The 24871-nt window shown below is 39.8% G+C and overlaps 1 protein-coding gene across 3 annotated transcripts in view; it reads left to right on the top strand.

Moving 5' to 3' along the window:
* The window catches only part of MYRIP (myosin VIIA and Rab interacting protein), a 410104-nt gene that overhangs the window by 89960 nt on the left and 295273 nt on the right, over positions 1-24871 (top strand). For all 3 annotated transcript variants that reach the window (XM_025375656.1, XM_025375655.1, XM_025375654.1), the window contains exon 2: positions 1721-1857. Coding sequence is in view for 2 of the 3 variants with exons in the window: in XM_025375655.1 (XP_025231440.1) it covers positions 1748-1857 (110 nt within the window). In the remaining variant the exon portion in view is untranslated. The remainder of the gene's footprint in view (positions 1-1720; positions 1858-24871) is intronic.

Genomic DNA, 24871 nt, shown 5'->3' with positions numbered 1-24871 from the left:
GTGATTATTCCCAATGAACTCCTCTCTCCTCTCCTTAGAAGTACCACATTCCACTTTGGTTTTACCACACTTATTCCTAGAAAATGGTTTTTTGACTTTCTATGTTTTAGACCCTTATGATTAAAAAAATCATACTTGTATGCATGCTGTACATGTATTCTGTATATGTAGTGTGCTTCTCTGTCTCAACATTATGTTAAGATTTATCCCTGTTGATGAATGTACCTATTGTTTGTTCTTTGCCACTGTAGTAGAATATTCTATTGTAGAAAACAAATATGCCCTATTTTTTAAATCCTTCCTCCTATTTATGGATGTTTAGTGTTTTTCCAGTTTTATTTATTTATTTATTTATTTTGCTATTCTGAATGTGACTTTTGTTACTATTCTTCTGTTAGGTTAACTATGTGAAATTGTCATTTTTATAGGTCAATGATCCCAACTAAAAATTTCATATGATTCAACCCAGTTGATGTCTGGTGCATATTTTTAAGATTATATCTGAAGCATATGCCTAAGCGTGGCAGAAATGCTGGTTTATAGGGTATATAAATTTTCAACTTTTAAAATGAAACCTGATTGTATTACAAAGAGATTGTACAATTTATACCCCCAAATGAAAATTGTCATTGTCCTACTTCCCACCAACATTGGATATAATTTTTATTTTGGTGGATGTGAAATATAGTTTTAATTTGTAGTTGTGTAATTGCCATTGAAATTAAGCATTATTCTGTATACTTATTTGCCAGTTCTATTTTTTGAGACAGAGGCTTGCTTTGTAACCCAGGCTGGAGTGCACTGACGCGATCTCGGCTTACTGCAACCTCTGCCTCCCAGGTTCCAACGATTCTCCTGCCTCAGCCTCCCAAGTAGCTGGGACTACAGGTGCCCCTCACCATGCCCAGCTAATTTTTGGATTTGTAGTAGAGATACGGTTTCACCATGTTGGCCAGGCTGGTCTTGAACTCCTGACGTCAGGTGATCTGCCCACTTTGGCCTCCGAAAATGCTGGGATTACAGGCTTGAGCCACTGCGTCCAACCAACAATTATTTTTAAAAATAGAGCTTCCCATAATTTTTAGGTCTGTACTGCTTAGACGTGTTTCCCTACAATATCATCTTTGCTGCTGCTGAGAAAATGGCAAAATAAGATTATTTATCTATGTTTTTATCCTTTTGAAGAAGATAATTTATTGATTTTTAGTTTGTATTTCATAGTCATGTGGTTAAAACTTTAAGGGATATAGTATACATAGGATATTTTTAAAAAATATTAGAATTATTTTCTTTTTATAGATTAACATTTTTATTTTATAAAATAATTATTTTATTTGTATTATTTTATTTTCCAGTTACATATAATACTTAACATTTAGAACTTCAAAGCACAGAAGTTTAGAACTTTCAGATATTGCCTTTTGGTATTTTGTGGAAATCCATACTGAGTCTTATGTATGGTTCATTTTGTTATAAAGAATTTTTTTTTTCTTAAGACTTGGGATGATGAAACTGGCAGATGATCCATTATTTTCTCTTTTTCTCTGTGGCCTTGCTGAGGTCATTTGTAAATATTTGCTGAGTCTGAGTCCAGAGAAAGATAGTACCTTACATAAACACTTATATATAAAAGCTATATTTAACTTTATTTTAATAACAAAATAGGTTGATTTTGTCCATGTAGAGCTTTTATCTTGCTTGTATCATTTTGGTTTCCCAGGTCTTGTTTCACCTGTGTTGAGTAACCATGGGGAGGAAGCTGGACCTGTCTGGTTTGACTGATGATGAAACAGAGCATGTTCTTCAGGTGGTTCAGAGAGACTTCAATCTTCGCAAAAAAGAAGAAGAACGACTAAGGTGAGATGCCTGTATTGCCCAACAGGGTACAGCAAACCACATGTGGACAAGCAAAACAGGTTTCCTGAGGGTATTGCCTCCTGCTAGCCCTGAGTTTGGACACACACTTAGGGTTGTCAGAAGAATGTCCCGTCCTTTATAGAAAGGTTTGCCAGTTTCAGAAATGTCAGTTCAGAAATGTGCTGCTCACAGTCCCAATCAGGGTTTTGTTGGGACTTCTGACCCTGTACGTCGTTATCAGCTATAGAATGAGTGGAGCTTTTGGTGAACACGCTGTCTTGAGCTTCCTCTTGGCCTTAGTTTTTTTGTCGGAAGGTCATATTGAAGGATAACCAAAGTGTTAAGTGAACAGTTCCTGTGAGAATTAGTCTCATATATGTACAATGTTCTGTTTAAACTCTCAGCTACTGTGGCACAGGAAAAGAGCTTTGAAGATCAGATACAAGGAAACTGACCACCAGGCTGGGATGGGATCACCTGGCTTAGCACCACTTCCCTCATTTTATAGAAGAGGCAACTGAAGCCTAAAGAGGTAGTCTCCTGACTCCTCTGCAGTTGGTATTTCCCCATGAAATGCTCTTGGAAATACTATGGCAGGTCAGTTGGGAAATACTATGGCAGGTAAGTTCCAACTATGCCTAAGTTGGAAGAAGTCAGAGCTATAGAAATGAGGTCATGTCTTAGGCCTGATGTATTGAAACCTGATGGTAGGTCAGTATTAATCTCCCTCATTTATAAACCTATTATTCCTTGGGATTCCATAGGTTTATTCACACCACCAACTTCTTCCTTAGACACTAAGCAAAAACCTGTTTTGCTCACTTTGATTATCCAACAGCTAGAACAGTGTCTAGCACAGTTTTAAAAAATCAATTAATTATTAACAGATTTCTTGTCTTTCATCAAACAAGTATATATTTAATATATACTATGTGAGACCAAAATATGGTGGAAATAAAGATGATTACACTAAGGTGCTTATAGCCTAGCAAGGGAGATAACATTGCCAAGAAGTGTAAAGTCTGAGGTACTCCAAGGTAGAAGGAAAACAATCCCTTTTTGGTGGTAGGAAAGATTTACCAGTTTTAAGCTGAGTGAGAAAGGGCATGAGTAGAGCTTTGGCATAATCCTGAATTTCCGTATTTACATATGCAATATAAAAGAGAACAGAGTCAAGGACGTCCCCAAGGTTTTTTGGCATAGGAACTGGAATAATGAAGTTGTCATTCACTGAATATGAAGACAGAGGAGCAGGATATTTGGTAACCAGGTAAAGTTGAGAGCTCTGTCTCAGGCATCTTCAATTTGAGATGAATATTGGACATCCAAAGGAGATGCCAACTTGGCATTTATGTATTTGCAACTAGGAATCAAGTGGGAGGTCCAAGTTGGAAATTAAAATGTCATGGAAAAGGTCACCAGAACAATAGGAGAGTAGATGGAGCAGGGAAACTAGTACACTTGCTTGGCAGCACTAAGACCTACTTGAAGTTTGTGGTCACCGTTTTACATTGAGACCAGTTTCTACAGGGTAGTGTTTTCCCTGTATCTTTCAGCCTCTTTCCTCCACTGGACCATTGGAAAGAACCATGTCTTAATCAGTTTTGTGCCCCAATCTCTGGGCACAGGGCCTGGCACACAGTGAGTGTGCCCAAAAGCTCTGTGGAATGAATGGATACATGTCAATCATGTATTGATTGACATAGTCATATTGATTGTCAATCCATATGACTAACTTCATGTTTGGCTTGAAGAATCCATCTTAATATTTACTTTAAATCATAAAGACCGTGTGTGTCAAGCTTTATCTCCTGGAAACTCACATATAGGTAAGCCAGGACCTTGTTTAACATCCTTTTCTGACTGTGGAGACTTGCCTTAGCTCCACTGCAGACTCAGGTGCCAGTCCATGTGGAAGAGCAGCTTTAGGGCTTGATTTGAGGAGAATTTTAAAGAAAGAGCAGCTGTCGCTGTAGCAGACCCAACAAAATGGGCACTATCTTTCTCATGAGGACAGGTAGTCTTAGTGGACAGCAGTCAGTAGCCTACTGCAATTCTGTGAAAATGCATGGTCATGGGAACCTGCTTGTATTGGAGAAAATGATGCTTGAAATCACCGGTGGCCAAAGAGGAATGACTGCTTGCCATGGCAGCTCTTGTGGCACTGGAACTGGACATTTTTTCTCTGAAGACAGTTGTTACTATTGTCTTCTGCCCATGACCAGTGACGTGCCTCGATAGGTACCTAGCAAACCGGGGTGACACTCTGAATGATTTCAGCAAAGAATCTTACTATTGAATAAAAAGAGATTATGACATTGCAAAATCACTGAAATTGCCAAACATTTGCCTCACTTTTTTATATTGCTTGAATTTTGGGTATGTGAAAGAATCCAGGAGGTAATATTATTGAACTGAACTTTGAAAATATTTTAGAATTATAGAAAATATTTTCCTTTAATGAATGTATAACTCGTAATAGATGATTTTTAAAAATTTTACAGTCTTGAATTAGTTTCCTAACAGTAAATAAAGCTGTTCTTTATTTACCTAGTTTCTCTGGCTAGGTCTTGTGAGGGTAGGTCTTGAGTGTAGTAGAGCTTATCCAGTGTTTATAATGGTCTGTTCTTCAATGCAGACATTAAGTGTAATAATAAATAGAAGGTGGAAGTGTGAATTAAGTGTCCTCAAAACATATCATGGTAATATAAAGAGGGATAATGGATGAAGAATTCATGGAAAGAGAACTAACAGGTATAAAGCAGTCAGTGTGAACTGGCACTGCTCTGGGTACTGCACAGTTTATCTTATTGAGTCCTCACTGAAGTCACTATAATGTTGGCAACAGCTTACATGGAGGCACCCAAAAACAGAGAGATTACAAAACTTGCTCAGAATCACACAGTTAATCAGGGTAGGCCCAGTTCCTTAAAATAATTCCTTAGTATCATCTAATGTCCAGTAAATTTATCCAACTGTCTTATTTTTACAGTGTGTTCAAATCAGAATCCAAACAAGGTCCACTCACTAGTCTGGTTATTTTGAATCTTAAACCTCTTAATTTTGTCATTATTTCTGAGATAATTCAGAAGGCAAGCATGGCATTGGGTGTCTCTGAGAATATTTTACTTTTTTAATTTGTCATTTTATGGTTAGGCTGATTAGAGTTGGAGCTTAGTTTTGTTGTAATTTTCTTCCCCTTTAATAAGGTCCTTTTATAATAAGTTAGATCTTTTCCAAATTCTGCTACTTAAAATTTTTTTAAAATCCATAGCTAAGTGTTTTTGTTTTTGTTTGTTTGTTTTGTTTTGTTTTGTTTTTTGGAGATGGAGTCTCGCTGTGTTGCCCAGGCTGGAGTGCAGTGGCACGATGCAACCTCTGTCTCCTGGGTTCAAGCCATTCTCCTGCCTCAGCCTCCCGAGTAGCTGGGATTACAGGTGCAAGCTGCCACACCTGGCTAATTTTTTGTATTTTAGTAGAGATGAGGTTTCACCATGTTGCCCAGGTAGGTCTCGAACTCCTGAGCTCAGGCAATCTGCCCACCTTAGCCTCTCCAAGTGCTGGGATTACAGGCGTGAGCCACTGTGCCTGGTCGTGTTTTTTTTAATTTCCCAAAAGCATGTATTTAGAATGGATGTGATATTGTTACCCATACGGAAGGGGCAGTGTGACTGTCCTGGCTCTGGCAGGTGAATGGAGAAGGTGGGGAAAGTTACAGCCTTCATTCTTTGTAGGACTCCTACTGTACCCCACTCCCTGCTACAGCTCACAGTGAGTAGAGGCACATCGTGGTTGGTGTGTAGATATCAGCTGCTGTGTGTAGGCAATCATAGGCCTCACTATGTAAAGTGATTCTGTCAACCCCGTGTCAGTAAGACGAGGCACTTTCTCAGCACTGGGGATGTGATGCATTGAATTTTTAGTGCCATTAAAGCTATATGTTTATAGCAGGACTGTTGGGGGAAGATGGAGAATTGATAGACCTGAGAATAGCAGACATGCAGTACTGGATACTGGAGGCGAGGACTTATTTACAAATTCAGTAGAATAAGTGTTGATTCCATTTCTCCAAGACACGCAACAGGATTAACACTGAATGGAGGATGCTGGGAACAAAAGGCATGGTGACACCTGCTCCCACCTCCAGGTGCTTTGGGTTTTATCTAGATTACTCAGGTAAATGTGTCAAAAAGTTCATATCGTACTTGGTTAATTTTAGTTTTTGTTTTTCTTTTTTATCAGATGATTTCAGGCAAATAGTAAAATTATGCAAATGGTAAAGAAGACCTTATAATGAAAAGCCTAAGTCCTCTGCTCCATATTTAGTTCTTTGTCCTTTAGGGCTCCTGGCATGACCTTCATTAATCTAAACATGTGCTTCTGTTGCTATATTTCAATGTATCAGTATTAGACATTCTTTCAATTTTCTGCTCTGAAATTGGGGACTTAGCTCACTTACTTATATTACCCTTGTCTTTTGTTTCTTGATGATGATATTCTTATTTTTGGCTTCGTTTTCTACTGGTCATCTTTCAAACTTAAATAATAGATGGAAATCTCTGAGTCTTGTTCTATCAACATTTGCCGTTCTTTTTCAGTTCTGACAGTGCAACATTCAAATAGTGTCCCTGCCTTTACCTCCTTCTGCCCTGTGCCCCAGCTTTCCCTATAATAGCTTTACTCTCACATTTACAAGGTTGGGGCATTCACCTGCTGTTCCAAAAACACATTTGAGTCTCCTGTTTTGTTCATAGGATGATTTTAACTGTTGTAGCCCCTGTATAGCTATGATTGAAAATATTAACATTGTTTACTGCTGCCTCTCCCTCTTTTTCAGAGCTTTATTGAAGTCAGCAGGTGTCTGATTGTTCTCTTCCTTTTCTCTTTACTATTATGAATTAATCATGCTTTTATTTCTTTGCTGTCATTGGAAAGGGGTCTTGAGAGAGAGCAGAGGCCATTAAGTATTTGCTTTGTCTATCATCTGGAATCTAAATTCCACAGTAACTTGCTTACTAGTCAAGGTCATGTGAGGATCCTGGGGAGCATGAAGAGAGGGAAAGCACTCCCCGTGTGTAGTATATGTGCAGAGCATGCTTTGGGGTCAAACAGATATGAGTATGAGTCCTTCTATCATGATTATCATGATTATGTTGGGCTGTTTGACCTCTGAGCCTCAGAGGTCAAAATGAATCCAGGAAAGGCTGGGTCATTGCTGCACATTAGCCGTGTCCCATTTGTAGGAAAGTTGACATTTCTGGAAACTTCACCCTGACTTTTCCTTCATCTCTGTTGATAGAGCCTTTAGGGGTGAGGCACCCCATGCAATGGGCTCTGTTCTCTCTCTAACAGCTCTATCCCCAGGTTCTGTGATTCCAGGCATTGGTCTTGTGCACTGAGAACGTATCTTTTCATGAACTTTCAGGTTTCTACACTTTGCTTAGATTGCCCTCTCTGCTTCTAGTGTTCCTCCTTTTAGGAGAATATGGCTAAACATATTGAGCGCCTAAACAGAATTCAATGGAAATAATAAATTAGTATAACAACACAGTATCTTCAACTTTGTCTGTAGCAGTTATACTTTCCCAGTAATGAAATATATCATCTATATCATATGACTTTTTCCATGTCTTTATTCTCTCAATTATATAACTCTTGGTAAATTTTCAAATAGTAGAAAAAAATAACCGGGCACCTATGCCACATTTAAGTCCATGATGTTCAAAAGTCTTACCCAACTACTAGATTTCTACTAGAATTTGAGTGGTAAGTATGGGACCCTCAGCTGGGATCAGTGTGGTCTTTATACCTGCACCAGGTACTGTTGGACAGCTTTTAGACAAGCATGTTTTTGATGACATTGTTCATGGCAGAAATAAAGTCTTGGAGAAGAGAAGGGGCCCCACTGGAGGAAGAAATGCAAAATACAGCTTCCTAGGCTATCAACAGACTAGCAGGCAGACCATCGAGGTTCAGTGTGATTAGTGGTGGGAGAGGTTAAGACTTGTTTCCCTCTGTTGGACCCCAGTGCTTCCTGTGTGACTCAGATAGAGGAAGCCTGGCATCAAATTGAGTGCATTGGTCTCCCCATGGTAACTCCTGAGTACCCAACTCCTGAGTACCCCATGGACTGTGTCTGCTTGGGTGTTGGGTATTTGGTTTAGTGTTCATTGTCAAAGGCCATGTTCCCTCCTCTCCATCTGCCTTTCTGTGTATCTGGCAGACATAATTTTAAGAACTTTTTCTTCACATCTACAGTGTAGCATATCATGATGTTTTTTTAATATAAATATATAGATAGATTAAATTATCAAAATAAGCAAATAGAATGTCACCTGTGTGGCAGAGATAAATAATGCTCACCAAATATCTTATGTGCCCATGCATACTCCTGCAGTTAGATTGCAGTCATGTGACTAGGTCTGGATAATCGACAGTGAGAGGAAGGGCCTGTATTACTTCCAGGTCAGGGCACTTAAGAGTTGATATGACTCTACTACCTCTCCCTTCGCCTTCTGTGGTGTCCTTGGAGGCCTTGTGTGGAAACATGGCACCACATGACAGAGAGAGCCTGATCCCTTTGACACTGGATGGAAGAGAGTTTCTGATGATCAGCAGGAGACTTTGTGTGGGTTTATTGCGTTAAGTCATTGAGGCCTTGGGGTTTATTTCTTACAGTGACATAGCCTAGTATTACTCTAAGTAATATGGTTTTTGAGAGCTAAAAGAGAGCCAAATATTTATTATGCCCCAACCTTTGACTTGTAGATGAAGAAGCATGCTCAGAGGGTGCATAGGCAGTTAGTGGAAGAGTCTGGATGCGACCTGAGTTTCCTGATTCCAGGGCTCCATGTCTTCTGCCATTGGGCCTCTCAGGTAGTAGAAGACACCTGTAGCAAGATATCCAGAACTAAACTGGAATCACAGTTTATGCTCTATGATTTTATATCATCAGGAACATTTACAAAGCGGTTTTAAAAATGACTGTTAATTGCACAATCCTCTGGTGTTCAAATTGAGTCTTGGAGTCATTGATGAGATAGCCACAGGCTTTAAAATTTCTCATTTACTATGTGCTTGCCAAAAGCTAGTTAGCATTTGGATAACTTCCAAAGTTTGCTGGTGCTCCAATGGACTTGGTCTGTGGAGTAGTAGGGGTTAGATTGGATGAAATTGTTTTCTGTAGCTGCAACTGGCGCCTAGGCTGGGCCAGGGGAAGGAAGGGAGGGGAGAGGGCAGTGAGTGTGAGATAGCACTTCCTGCTATGTCTGTCTCAGGCGTAGCTGCCACAGCCCAGCAGCTATGATGTGTCAGCTCCTCCTCTGGGCTGTGTTAAGGAAGGGGAAATAAATGCTTTAGAGACCTGTTTCTGTTGCCCATAATGGTAGCATTACTCACTTGCAGATGTGGCCCACATCTTCCTTGCCACCTCCAGGGGTAATCTTCCATCCCCCATTGATCAGGTCTAAGTGTTGTGAGAAAATAAATAAGAGCTGCCAGGGTGTATTGGAGACCCACTCTGAGGAAGCATAGCCTTTCTCAAAATCTAGAAATAATTTGTGTTTTTAGTCAGTTACACAGAGACTCCTTTGAGGATTAATCACCATTTTTTAAAGTAGAAAGAACATGGTGCTTTAATAAAATGAGTTAGTGATCTTTCTTCATTCAAGATTTATTTTCATTTTAAACAAAAATTTTATCGTAAGAACTTAATAGAAACTCAAAAAGTTTCTATTTCAAACAGTAACATTCCTTTGTTTTTACTGTCTTTTGTTCTGGACACTTAAATTGAGCTAATGAATTAGCAAATACTTCTGGTTATATCCTTCTTTGAAGCTGGAAGACAGATCACCTTGTCTTTAGAATAAATATGCCTTATGGTTTGTGAAATAACTGTGTATGCACAGAGTGCATTTGCCTGAGGTCTCCTCAGGGCCTTTTGTAGCTCTTTGATATTCTGCACTAACACTGTGGCATTAACCTGCCCAGTTAATGAATCTGCTGTCTCAGTGGGGACGCTCCAAGGTAGTTCCTTCAGTGGGATTGGTAGATCAGATCACCTGGCAGGGCCCTGAAAAATCAGAGTTGAGAGCAGATGCATTTAATGGTGCAGTGGGAAGTAGCACACAGCTCAGGTTGAGATCACTTTGTGATGGGAGAAGGCCCAGGAGGAGACTGAACTGGGAGACCTGGGAAGAGGGCCTGCATGCTCATGGAGGGCAGGTGTGCAGGCTGCAGAAAGTAGAGTGGAGAGGATTGATCTTAAAGCTAGAAGATATCTCACAAGATTTTTTAAAAAAACTCTGTCTTAGTATTGGTATTTTTGTCAATAATGGAAGGCCAATATTAATCCAGAGCTGTTGGGTATTTATTAATTTGCTTCAAAATTATATTTTGAATGTCAGGAGCCTTCTGGGCAAATGTGAAGGGGGTGAAAGGGCAGTAGGGGACTCACAAATTTAGTAAGGTTATTAGCCCTTGAAGAAGAGCCCAAAAGATGAGCTAAGTCCTATATGAATAATTAGGATGCTGTAGACAATGACAAATAAAGATATTAAGGCAGACCCATGGGAACACATCTGTCTTGGAGGAGGGGGCTAGGAAAAGGAAAAGACTTCCTGAAGGAGGGTGTTTTTGATTTGACCCGTGAAGATGGACTGGATTTTTTAGTGGATTGACACATCGGTCTGGGCAACAGGGAGCATCCTGGGTAAAGTAATATGGACAGAAAAGGAAACATATTTTCACAACCCCAAATCAGGACCTGTGGTGGGATAGGGGAGGAAGAGACTGTTTTGCAGATAACTCTACTTCACTGTTGCTAATAGCATTGAAAAGAGTGTGGGGTTCCAGGAATATCATCTCCCTTTACCCCAACAATCCTGCGAAAAGCACATTCTTTTTTTTTTTTTTTTTTTTTTTTTTTTTTTAGACAGAGTCTCACTCTGTCACCCAGGGTGGAGTGCAGTGGTGGATTTCGGCTCACTGCAACCTCTGCCTCCTGGGTTCAAGCGATTCTCCTGCCTCAGCCTCCTGAGTAGCTGGGATTACAGGCACACACTACCACACCTGGCTAATTTTTGTATTTTTAGTAGAGATGGGGTTTCGTCGTGTTGGTCAGTCTGGTCTCGAATTCCTGACCTCGTGATCCACCTGCCTCAGCCTCCCAAAGTGCTAGGATTAAAGGCATGAGCCACTGTGCCCGGCCACACATTCTTATCTGTTTACAAAATGGGAGAACCGAGGCTCTAAAGTGGTGTTAAATAATTTGCTCAGGTTGTACAGAGTAAGAAGTGAATTCAAACTCAGGCAGAGCAGCCCTAGAGTGAGACCAGTACCAGGGCAGTACACTGCCCTTGGTACTGAAAACAAGGACATCCAGGTGCCATGGGATAGAATAGATGAAATTAGGACCATCTTGGAAAATCTGGCACCTGTGCTTGCTAAAGCTTGGGGTGTGTTCAGGGGTGGGAAAGTAGTAGGGTTTAAATCAGTATATGAGAAGTGTGCAGTTGGGACAATACAGTAGCCAACTAGCTACATGTGGAATTAAGCACTTTGAATATGTCGTGTCCAAATTGGGGTGTAGTCTAAGTGTAAAATAAATGCTAGATTTCAAAGATCAACTATAAAAAATGTAAAATAGCGCAATAATTTTTATATTGATTACACATTGAAATGTTTCTAAAATTACATCTTAAATAGGTTTTTAAGTTAATTTCACTTTTTTTTTTTTTTTTTTACTTTTTAAAATGTGACTACTAGAAAGTTGTAAGTTATGTATATGGCTCACATTATATTTTTATTGGACAGTGCTGGTCTGAAATGCAAGATTAAGCAGTTTGGAATTTATAAAACCAAAAAGTAAGCTTTCTTTCCCAATTTTGTTTAGGATAACTCCTTTTTTATATGTGGTGTTTAGGTATCTGTAAGAGCCAGCTAAAGTTTTAGCTAATTAGTCAGATATTGGTCTTTGCTATCAAATATTGTTGTCTCTGTCACGTGAAGGTGGTCTCTGAGTCATGCCTCAGTGTTGGTTTTATTACACAGTTTAAAAAAAAAGCATACTGTGTCCATGCCATATTCATGACAGAGTTTATGCATCTCAGGACAGAATGAACTCTTTCATGTTTCCCTGAAGTTAATGGTTGACCAAATACATCATGACCTTTGAAATAACACCTGGCTTTAGAATGGCCCACTATTCAAAATTTATGTCACATCTTTGGCACCATAATGTTATCAGACATTCACCTGTGGGGTCTGCCTTTAGAAATGGTCAGGACAGTTTGATGTTACAACTGTGCTTGTAATGTAGAAAAAAAGGAATCATGCTGATGCTGTTATTTGCTTTTCAACTTGTGGCCCTTCAAAGATGTACAGTTACTCATTTGGAGATTCGAATATGTTTTCCCCATAATCCCACTTTATTTAATAACAATTTTGTACTAGGTTGCTTTTATGGCTCCAAGTTCCTGATCTTATTTACTTTTCCACTGCAAATGTCAGAGGCTCAACTTCTGGGCCCTGATAAAGCTTTTGTGGCATTAATCTTGGCCTGACCTTCATTTCTTAGACCTCTGGCTGCGGAAAGCATTTATTTGGCATTACATGTGCGTAGAATTCAGGACTTGAAAGGGAGCAAGGAGGAAAGTTTCCACAGCAATTTGAAAAAGTAGCTTTTCTCACTTATAGTAATTCAGATCTGTACAAAATCCTTTAGCCAGAAATGGCCTGAAAATGCAGAGGAGGTAAGCACAGATGAACAGCCTGGAAATCAGAGTTTCTTCCTCTCTCTGTGCTGTGCTGGTGGAGTGACAACTTGCTTATTCTCATGGGCTCCTTCAGTGCCTGGGGACAGTTTCCTGCCTTGGGGTTAAAGGGCTGCCTTCTCCTCCTTACTCAGCCTCTGAAGCCAACAGGTCCACCTCCTGGTCCATTTCTGAACCTGATACCTCCAGAAGGAAATTCATCAACAACCTCTCCCTGACTGTCAGGGTGATTTATAATGAGCTTCTTCTCCCAGATGGGGAGATTCCTGTCCTAACCCAGACACTTTTTGGCTGGCAACCAGGCTGAGACCTTAAATCGCCAGGAGAGCCAGCCTCCCTGGCCTGGTCCCAGCCCTCTGTGCTCACCTTCCCCCTGCTGGTCTGACTTACAGGCTCCCATTTTGTGTCAGCTTCTCCTCTATCAGTGGGTGTGGGCCTAAGACTTAGGACCCCTTCCCTGACTAATTCTTATACCTCAGGCTGGAAGAGACTAGCTCCTGCATACCCAGCTGCATCTGGCTCTCCAGATATGGTGATGTGCCCGGTAGGTTGGCAGGTTCTTCGGTTCTGACCACCTCTGGAATTAGTACTAGAATGATATGAAAACAGAAGACACCAAATAATTCAGTGATAAAAAGTTACAAAAACTGCTAAATGCAGTACCTAATCAATTATGGTCAAAGTCTTCCACTGATGTTGGAAAAATTATCTTAGCTGCTCCAATCAAAATTCAAATATATCCATCAAAACCTCTTCCAAATCTTAATACCCTTTAAAACCAGAAACTTCAGAAGGAATAAGACCTATAGTTTTAGACTATATAAAAGAGGCTTGATTATTCCCTGTACAACCCCATATAACACTTCAAATCCTTCCTATAAGAAAGCCAAATGGTAGAGGATAGAGGTTTGTGTGAGAACTTAGAGAAATTAATGATATTCCTCACCATCTGGTAGTGCCAAACCCCCATACGTTGTTGACTGTAGTATCAACTAAAGGTAAATTCTTGGCCGGGCATAGTAGCTCACGCCTGTGATCCCAGCACCTTGGGAGGCCGAGGCAGGCAGATCATCTGAGGTCAGGAGTTCGAGACCAGCCTGGCCAACATGGTGAAACCCCGTCTCTACTAAAAATACAAAAATTAACTAGGTGTGGTGGCATGTACCTGTAATTCCAGCTACTTGGGAGGCTGAGACAGGAGAGTCACTTGAACCCAGGAGGCGGAGGTTGCAGTGAGCTGAGGTCGCACCACTGCACTCCAGCCTGGGTGACAGAGCAAGACTCCATCTTAAAAAAAAAAAAAAATTATTTACTGTGATAAATTTATATAATACTTTCTTCAGTTTTCCTGTAGATAAAGATGATTTCTCTTTTCTTTCACTTGGGAAGACAGAAAATACATATGGAGAGTCATGCCTCAGGGATACACTGAGAGCCACACTTACTTTTCACAAATATTAAAAGGTCTCTCAGATGTTGACTTCTGTAAGAAATCTATTTTAATATAATACATAGGTGATTTGCTTCTCTGCTTAGAGGATAGGCAAACCTCTACAGAGGATGAGATTCACTTGTTATAACCATTAGCCCTAAAGGGACACAAGACCTCAATAAAAACAAAAACAAAAACATTAGTTTTGTCACACAAAGATATTTGGGTAATTTAATATCAAAGGTCTTTTCATCCACCTAAACAGTATACTGGCCTTCCCTACCCCCAAAACTATAAAACAACTAAAAAGATTTCTGGGGGTGATAGGATACTATCAGAATTAAATTTCAAATTCTCCCTAAAAACTCAGCCTTTATATACTCTTCTAAACAAGACAAACTAGACCCCCTGAAATGGACTAAGAAAAATCATTTAACATTGAAAGAAGTTTTTTTAAAAAAAGCTTTATAATTGCCCAAGCTTTGAGACACCCGTGTTATGATATTCCATTTTCATTGTTCATGAAATCATAAAAATGCCTTAGGGAAGTCTAACACAAAAACGTGGAGACTTAAACAGACCAGAAGGATACGAGACTCTGTGGCTAAAAAATGGCCACCTTTCACAAGGACAAAAACTGCCACTGCTCTATTAGTAAGAACAACCGAAGAAATAGTGATGGGTTTTCCCATCACTGTCTTTGTTCCACATTCTGTGGAAGCACTTGTGAATTCACACCACACTCAACATTGTTCTGTCAGCAGATTAACTTCTTATGAACTTCCTCTTCTTTCTATACCTCACATTACAATGTCTAGGTGCAGTCATCTGCACCCTGCCACTCTTCTGCCTCTACCTTCAGATGAGATGCTTCATGGTTGCATAATCTTAAGCAACCAGCTTTGCTCTTCTAGAACAGACCTACAAGAGATTCCTCTTACTAACACTGATGTTATGTGGATTATAGATAGATCCTACTTAAAATTAAATCTGGAACTTATTGCACAGGTTACAGTACTTATCTTTAACTGAAAAAATAAAGCCAGAAGTCACCTTGGCTCAACAAATAAGATGGATGACATTAATTAGGGCCTGTTAACTGACCCAAAAACTCTGCTAATATGCATATAGACAGCAGAGATGCTTTCAGAATAGCTCAAACAAAGAGGGGTTTTAACCTCTTCTGATCAATACATTTAAAAAGATACCCTATTATACGATTGTTAAAAGCCATATTGTTACCAAAATGTCTGGTCATTATTAAAATCCCAGTTCGTTCCAAATCAGATACTCCAAAAAACAAACAAAACATCGCTAGCCAATAATATAGCAAAAAAAAAAAAAAAAAAAAAGCTGCTCTAAATACATCTACATCTAAACAATAAAATAAACCATCTACATTAACTTCAAGCTATATTAACTTCTAACATCAATGACCTAAAGAACACCAAATTTGACATGAAACTTTTTAAGTCTAGAACTCCAAAATCCAAGCAAACAAACAAGCAAAAAACTAAACAAAAGGAGGAACATATTCTCCCAAAGATGAGATATGACATGGGCCAATGTGCCTATACTTCCTGCTACATTTCAGTCATCGTTTGTAAACCTACATATATGACTTAATTCCCTGGTGTCCTGATAAAATAGTTGAGAAAAAAGGTATTTCTAAAACACTCTCCAGCCACAGATCATAAGATATATAATGACTATCACATTTGCCCAAAATGTAATTAAAAAATTTATACAGTTCCCAAAGACATTTCCCACTTCCTAAAGGCCCCTTTGGAGCATAACACTTAGATTTTATTCAGCTACTACCATCACAAGAATGTGAATGTGCTCTAATGGTAATTTATATATTTTGTCATTGAATCGTAATATTCTACACGGAAGAACAAAGCCCTTAGCAGTAAGTAACATTATCTTTAAAAAAATGTTCTAACTTAAGGAATTCCCCTGGAACTTCTTAACAACAGAGGCACTTGCTTTGCTAGACAGACAATTCAATCAGTACAATCAGTATATAAAATCTGGCTCATCCTCCAACATATCCATTATACTTATTATCCCCAGTCATCTGGTTAGGAAAAAACACAAACTAAATAATAAAACTTAATTGACAAAATTAACTGAGGCTTTAAAATTTCCTTGGCCAAAAGCTCTTCCATTGATTTTGTATAACCTAAGATCAACCCCTTTTAATAGACATCCGTTGTCTCCATTTTAACAAATATATATAAACCTATAAAATTCACTCAAAAAATTATACATCTCTGATATTCAATGAAGACATGTTCAACNCTGTCGCCCAGGCTGGAGTGCAGTGGCCGGATCTCAGCTCACTGCAAGCTCCGCCTCCCGGGTTCACGCCATTCTCCTGCCTCAGCCTCCCGAGTAGCTGGGACTACAGGCGCCCGCCACCTCGCCCGGCTAGTTTTTTGTATTTTTTAGTAGAGACGGGGTTTCACCGTGTTAGCCAGGATGGTCTCGATCTCCTGACCTCGTGATCCGCCCGTCTCGGCCTCCCAATACTAGTAACCCTTGCACTGCAAAATTAGAAGACATAGACCCTTAAATTCATATATCTTATCTCCTAAATAGATGATTTCACCAGAAGGTAATCTTCACTATTAGATAGGTCAATGTCAGGCCGAAAAAAAAAAAAAAAAATGACATCTGAGACAGTCAACCTTTCCAAGACACTAGACCAGGCCCAAATCTAAACAAATCCTTGATATTAATAATCGTTAATAGATGAAAAATATTTTCTTTTATAAGTTTCCATTTAATTTATTTCTTTTCACCCCTCCCCTAATTTTTATATTTTAATGCTACTATTATCAACTGCTACCCATAACACAATCTCTTCTTACAATGGGCACAAGACTATGTTAATAGCCAGAAAAAAGACACTTGCTGGGTATGTGGCCTCACGCCCTTTCTAGGGATTCTGTCCTATCATGATAGATATCTCCTCTCCAAAGACTAAATAAAATATCAAAAATATATCTTTGTTTTTCAAGAATAGTCACCAGTACTTAGCACTAATATGTCTAAAGATAATATATATCACTAATCTATTAATGAAACCTTACAAAATAAAAGTCATTAAAAATTTTTCAATAAAAACCCCAATTCATTAGCTTTAACAGTGGCACTGCTCCAACTAAGAGGTAAGACAGTAACACTGTCTCAACTAAAAGATAAGACAGCTCAATTCAAGATGATATAACACAAATTATGGACAATTTTATCTGATTTACCTGCTTCTCTGGTCAGCTTAGTCAGCTTGCCCCTTTGCATTGAGAACAACAACAAAAAATCACACCAAAGATACCTGGCCAAATAACACTAAGAAAATAAAATAGATACCCCCAAAACAGTATATTCATGCCATTATATTATAAAGTACTGATTGACATGCCACTAAATAGACACAATGACCAAGCATTTATTGGCTAGCTCCGAAAAGAACACCTTGGCTGTGTGATACCAATCTATGGCCATAATTACCATGTTCTTTGGGTTATATTTGGACATGAGCATACCAAAGCATACCATTTCAAACCCCACAAACCTTCCTCATTTGTAATCTTATTGGGTTTATTCTAAACTCAGTTGATTGAATCATTTAGTTTTCATCTTTATGCCACAACTAGATATAAAAAATGCCATTTAACATATAGAGGCCCTAACCAAATATAAAAAGGACCTAAATGATAGCCACATAGGTATCTTATTATTAAACAATAAAGTAACTCCTATATTTAAAAAAAAGGCTATATTACAGAACCATATGACTTTAGACATACTACAGCCCAAGGGAAATCATGCACTATCACAAATGTCAATACCTCAAATCAAATAACATCACTAAATTAATTGCTGATATAAAAACTGAAATAACTAACCATTTAAAGCCAAAACTCTCCCTGAGCTATTGACTAAGCAACTGGTTTAAGTCTTGGGAAACCTGGTGACAAAAGTGATTGCTTATTCTAAAATTTTAATCATATACTATGTTTTATCCTGTTTTTGTCTTCACTTCTACTACAACACACATTTACAATAGAGTCAACATACACATGACTAAAAAGAATAAAATAATGGTTAGTCAAAAAGATTACATTAATTAAAGATACAGCCACTTAGTCTGACTCACATAACAAAATCACTTCCTTCACGTTACTTTAAATTCAGCCTGTACTCCATCAACTTTATAACTTATCCAATTATTCATTACCAGGAACGTGACATTCTAGAAATGAGCCTTCATAGCAAAGTGAATCCAAACTCAAACATAAAAAGAATCAAAACTATTGGGTTCATCTAGGTTGCTTTCTTTGAAAGATCTTGATGAAAAGGGGGAATAGGAAAATTTAAAAAAAAAAAAAAAAAGCCGTTGAAACTCCCAAAACACTTTAAGCCTTGAGAGAGATGTGACTGTGATCTGAGTCACATAACATGTAGTTGCAACTTCTGCTTCTTAGATTATGAATTAACTCTCTTATTGTTTTCATTCTGTAAATGACTAAGAGAGATTGGAGACTAGACCTCCTTCCCTTCAAATCACTGCCCTTTATTGTAGATTAGCTGCCTTCTTTATTGTCCTATACCTAACTCAGACCAGATGATGCCCAAGACCCCAAGTCTGTTACATCTGTAGCATAAAATGCTAAATATACCTTTCTCACAAAAAGATCTTCATGACCAATCGGATCATTATAACTTAGTGTTAAGCCTTATATTAAAAAGTGTTAAGATTCTATTAAACTTTCCAAACTTTATCTATATAAATAACCTCCAAAAATTCTCCACTTTGGATTACTGACTTCCATTCTTTAAAAATCTATATTCCCAAGGAGGCCAGCATCAAATTTTGTGCTCAAATAAACTCTAAATTTAATCATATTTTCTAAATCTCATTATTTAAAGTTAGCAATGGCATAGTGTTATAAATCCATGCCTTAGCCTCTGCCAGAGGACCCTCTCCCCTGAATGTTCATATGTGGTCAGCCCCTGAAGCTGTGAGAGTTACCCCTAGTCATCCATTTTGCAGTGCCTAACTTGTCTTTTATATCTTCAAGGCTGAGCATCCTGTAACCACCTGGGCCTCATTCCCCAACCTGCCTAATGAGGCCTCAGCTGTGCCATTGCTTCTTTCTATGTGTAGGGGCTCAGGGAAAACTTCCCCTTCACCCTCTGAAGATTTGCTGAAAATCAGCTAACAAAGGACAGATTAACAGGGGAAATGGCATACAAATTTATTAATGTCCGCGAAAGTCTTACGAAGATCTCAAGGAAAGATAAGATGGTTGATGCTTTTATATCATCTTGGGATTACAGAAAGAATGGGGACTCAGAGCATGACCAAAAAACAGGTTACGGTAGTAAATAAGGTTATGGTGTCAAGATAGGTTATAGGAGGGAGAGAAGAGGAGGGCTGGCTAGCAAAGGTGGTCTTGTTATGCAGACTAAACTGCAGCTGTAGCAGCCCTCGGGGAGACTAGATGGTAAATGTTTCTTTCAGACTTTTAAAGTGTCAGACTCTCAATTAATCTTTCTCAGACTTGGACAGGGGAGGGCCTCAGAGAAAGCATGGCTACATCAATGCAGATTTTCTCTACAGATGCAAATCCCCCCCATAAAAGACAGCTTTTTAGCTATGCCTGTATTTCCAGCACTTCTGAAAAACAATCTCTAAATGTATCAAAGACATGTATTTTTAGGTGAAATATTTTGGTTTTCTTCACGTGCTAGAAATGTACCTAGAGTAGGGGCTTCACCATTTCCCAGGCTGGTCTCAGTCCTGGTTTGAGGGACATGGTTTTGATTGCTTCAGAATTCCATCTACTCCCTACCTGCTGCCTTATTTATCAGGCTGGAGACTACTTGAGTGCCCCTGCCAGATTTCCCTCTCCTGCTCTAAAGCCCAAGGCTCAGGCAAGGTGCTAGGTCAGACTGCAAGGTCCTAGCCACAGGCCAGTGGCTTTGGCTTGTCTCCCTTCTTGTGCAGTATCTCTAAGCGCTGAGAGGAGGTGGTAGGTGCCAGCCATCTGCATTTCTCCAGGCTTGGCCTTTTGCCATGTGGCCTTGCCTTGTCCTGTCCATCTGCCACTCCCACTTCCCTTCCTGCCTTCTTTTTTGTCACCTCCTGGGTTGGCCCCTCTGGTACCAGTTTTATCAAATTGTGTGGGTCTGTAATCACATCTAAGAGCTTATATTGCTGTGACAATATAAACAGATTCATGTGATCCTGAAGTAGGCGTGTAATGGCCCACACTCTCTGCCATGTGTGGGGGTATATGTGGGGTGTGTGTGTGTGAGAGAGAGAGAGAGAGAGAAATTCATTGATGACTATATTTTTAATCCTCCTTCCTTTGTACACTATTTATTCATTTTACGTGAACCTCAAAGCAGAGGCACAGCTGGTATTGAATGCCAGATCCTTGATCGCACTGTCTATCTTATTGAAAATGTAAGAGCTGAGGGGTTCATTGATGCTAGTTTGTTTTGTAGCTAGAGGATCCTTACCTGACTTGTGACCTTGGGCATGTACCTTCATCTTTTTGTACCTTCACCTTTCTCACCATACAAGGAAGATGATGCGGCACCTGACTGGAGAGTTATAAGGATTAAATGTCTTCATCCTCATTTAAAATGAAAGCTCTTTGGGCAAACCCTGGAACACAGTAAATGCTCATAAGAACCTGAGGAAAGAACTCTTACTGGCTTAATCCTGACTGGTTGATCTAGTCCATGAATTCCATAATTACAGATACCTTTACATTTTTATATCTGTTTAGTAAATTCAAATTTTTTTTATGGTTTGGCTTTTCCTAAGGGAAAGTATATTGTCTTATCAGATGTCTTATTAGATGATTCTCTACAAGCAGAAAGAAATGCTAGTGTTTGTTTTACAACTGATGTTTAGTTGTTTAGACCTTAGATGTTCCTCTTTATTTTGTATATTCACTAACATACTGACTTGTGGCTAGAGAAGATTCTTAGCTGCCAAGACATTTTGTTTTTCATTTGTATTAGAGTCTCAGATGTCTTTTATTTAGGGAGGGTTTTTTTCCATACATTTTCTGTTTCCCTGCATACCTTCTGCAGGAACTATACAGTGACTTCTGCTTTTTTTTCTGACTAAAGAAACAAAGCATTTCTATATAGAGAATGGATCAGTGGGCAAATGAAGAGTGAATTTCTGAGAAAACAATAGTTTCTGCTTTGATAGCTTAAATACACAGGGGAAGCTTTTTCAATATGAAGTGGAAGCTTTGCAGCTACTGAGGATGTTTTTTCTCTCCTGGAGAAACATTTCTGTCTTAAAGGTGGTTCCAAAGCAGTGTGCATCCTAGCCCCATAGTGAGGGAGAGTCTCCCTCCTGGGCTGGTTCTTCATGAGTCACAAGGGCTAGTTCTCCTACACCAGCCCCTTCACTCTGAAGGCATTTCTGCTCTACTGTATCATTAGAGGGTTCGGTATTGTTGATGTGCTCAAAAGATCACTGGACACAGAGATGATTCTGGTCAACTGTTGCCGTTTTGGGGAATGACAAAGGATCCCTCTGGCAGTAAAACTCTACTTGAATTTTATGCCTCCCCTTTAGCTGTGGGAAGCCTCTCACTAAAATTAACATTATCAGACCTTAGTTTCCTCTGTGAAGTGGAGAGAATATTCAAGAATAAATGATGGTCCAGTCTCCAGCTCCCAGCGTGAGCGACACAGAAGACAGGTGATTTCTGCATTATCAACTGAGGTACTGGGTTCATCTCACTGGGGAATGCCGGACAATCGGTGCTGGTCAGCTGTTGCAGCCCGACCAGCGAAAGCTGAAGGAGGGCGAAGCATCGCCTCACCTGGGAAGCACAAGGGGGAAGGGAATCCCTTTTCCTAGCCAGGGGAACAGAGACACACAACACCTGGAAAATCAGGTAACTCCCACCCCAATACTGCGCTTTAAGCAAACAGGCACACCAGGAGATCATATCCCACACCTGGCCGGGAGGGTCCCATGCCCACGGAGCCTTCTTCATTGCTAGCACAGCAGTCTGCGATCTAACCACAAGGCAGCAGCCAGGCTGGGGGAGGGGCGCCCACCATTGCTGAGGCTTAAGTAGGTAAACAAAGCCCTGGGAAGATGGAACTGGGTGGAGCTCACAGCAGCTCAGGGAGGCCTGCCAGTCTCTGTAGACTCCACCTCTGGGGACAGGGCACAGCTAAACAACAACAACAAAAAAACAAAACAAACAAACAAAAAGCAGCAGAAACCACTGCAGATGCAAGCAACTCTGTCTGACAGCTTTGAAGAGAGCGGTGGATCTCCCAACACGGAGGCCGAGATCTGAGAATGGACAGACTGCCTGCTCAAGTGGGTCCCTGACCCCTGAGTAGCCTAACTGGGAGACATCCTCCACTAGGGGCAGACCGACACCCCACACCTCACACGGTGGAGTACACCCCTGAGAGGAAGTTTCCAAAGCAAGAATCAGACAGGTACACTCGCTGTTCAGCAGTATTTTATCTTCTGCAGCCTCTGCTGCTGACACCCAGGCAAACAGGGTCTGGAGTGGACCTCAAGCAATCTCCAACAGACCTACAGCTGAGGGTCCTGACCGTTAGAAGGAAAACTAACAAACAGGAAGGACACCCACACCAAAACCCCATTAGTACGCCACCATCATCAAAGACCAGAGGCAGATAAAACCACAAAGATGGGGAAAAAGCAGGGCAGAAAAGCTGGAAATTCAAAAAATCAGAGCACATCTCCCCCTCCAAAGGAACACAGCTCATCGCCAACAACGGATCAAAGCTGGACGGAGAATGACTTTGACAAGATGAGAGAAGAAGGCTTCAGTCCATCAAACTTCTCAGAGCTAAAGGAGGAATTATGTACCCAGCGCAAAGAAACTAAAAATCTTGAAAAAAAGAGTGGAAGAATTGATAACCAGAATAATTAATGCAGAGAAGGCCATAAACAAACAGACAGAGATGAAAAACATGACACGAGAAATACGTGACAAATGCACAAGCTTCAGTAACCAACTCGATCAACTGGAAGAAAGAGTATCAGCGATTGAGGATCAAAGGAATGAAATGAAGCGAGAAGAGAAATCTAAAGAAAAAAGAAGAAAAAGAAATGAACAAAGCCTGCAGGAAGTATGGGATGATGTAAAAAATCTACGTCTGATTGGGGTGCCTGAAAGTGAGGGGGAAAATGGAACCAAGTTGGAAAACACTCTTCAGGATATCATCCAGGAGAACTTCCCCAACCTAGTAGGGCAGGCCAACATTCAAATTCAGGAAATACAGAGAACGCGACAAAGATACTCCTTGAGAAGAGCAACTCCAAGACACATAATTGCCAGATTCACCAAAGTTGAAATGAAGGAAAAAATCTTAAGGGCAGCCAGAGAGAAAGGTCGGGTTACCCACACAGGTAAGCCTATCAGACTAACAGCAGATCTCTCGGCAGAAACTCTCCAAGCCGGAAGAGAGTGGGGGCCGATATTCAACATTCTTAAAGAAAAGAATTTTAAACCCAGAATTTCATATCCAGCCAAACTAAGTTTCATAAGTGAAGGAGAAATAAAATCCTTTACAGATAAGCAAATGCTTAGGGATTTTGTCACCACCAGGCCTGCCTTACAAGAGACCCTGAAGGAAGCACTAAACATGGAAAGGAACAACCGGTACCAGCCATTGCAAAAACATGCCAAAATGTAAAGACCATCGAGGCTAGGAAGAAACTGCATCAACTAACGAGCAAAATAACCAGTTAATATCATAATGGCAGGATCAAGTTCACACATAACAATCTTAACCTTAAATGTAAATGGACTAAATGTGCCAATTAAAAGACACAGACTGGCAAACTGGATAAAGAGTCAAGACCCATCAGTCTGCTGTATTCAGGAGACCCATCTCACATGCAGAGACATACATAGGCTCAAAATAAAGGGATGGAGGAAGATCTACCAAGCAAATGGAGAACAAAAAAAAGCAGGGGTTGCAATCCTAGTCTCTGATAAAACAGACTTTAAACCATCAAAGATCAAAAGAGACAAAGAAGGCCATTACACAATGGTAAAGGGATCAATTCAACAGGAAGAGCTAACTCTCCTAAATATATATGCACCCAATATAGGAGCACCCAGGTTCATAAAGCAAGTCCTGAGAGACTTACAAAGAGACTTAGACTCCCATGCAATAATAATGGGAGACTTTAACACCCCACTGTCAACATTAGACAGATCAACGAGACAGAAAGTCAAGAAGGATATCCAGGAATTGAACTCAACTCTGCACCAAGCAGACCTAATAGACATCTACAGAACTCTCCACCCCAAATCAACAGAATATACATTCTTCTCAGCACCACATCACACTTATTCCAAAATTGACCACATAATTGGAAGTAAAGCACTCCTCAGCGAATGTACAAGAACAGAAATTATAACAAACTGTCTCTCAGACCACAGTGCAATCAAACTAGACCTCGGGACTAAGAAACTCAATCAAAACCGCTCAACTACATGGAAACTGAATAACCTGCTCCTGAATGACTACTGGGTACACAACGAAATGAAGGCAGAAATAAAGATGTTCTTTGAAACCAATGAGAACAAAGATACAACATACCAGAATCTCTGGGACACATTTAAAGCAGTGTATAGAGGGAAATTTATAGCACTAAATGCCCACAAGAGAAAGCTGGAAAGATCTAAAATTGACACTCTAACATCACAATTAAAAGAACTAGAGAAGCAAGAGCAAACACATTCCAAAGCTAGCAGAAAGC

This window comes from Theropithecus gelada, chromosome 2 (assembly GCF_003255815.1).
Source record: "Theropithecus gelada isolate Dixy chromosome 2, Tgel_1.0, whole genome shotgun sequence".
In the NCBI taxonomy this organism is placed as follows: Eukaryota; Metazoa; Chordata; class Mammalia; order Primates; family Cercopithecidae; genus Theropithecus; species Theropithecus gelada.
Note: the sequence above shows the minus strand (reverse complement) of the source record. Positions and strands in the feature narration are given on the sequence as shown.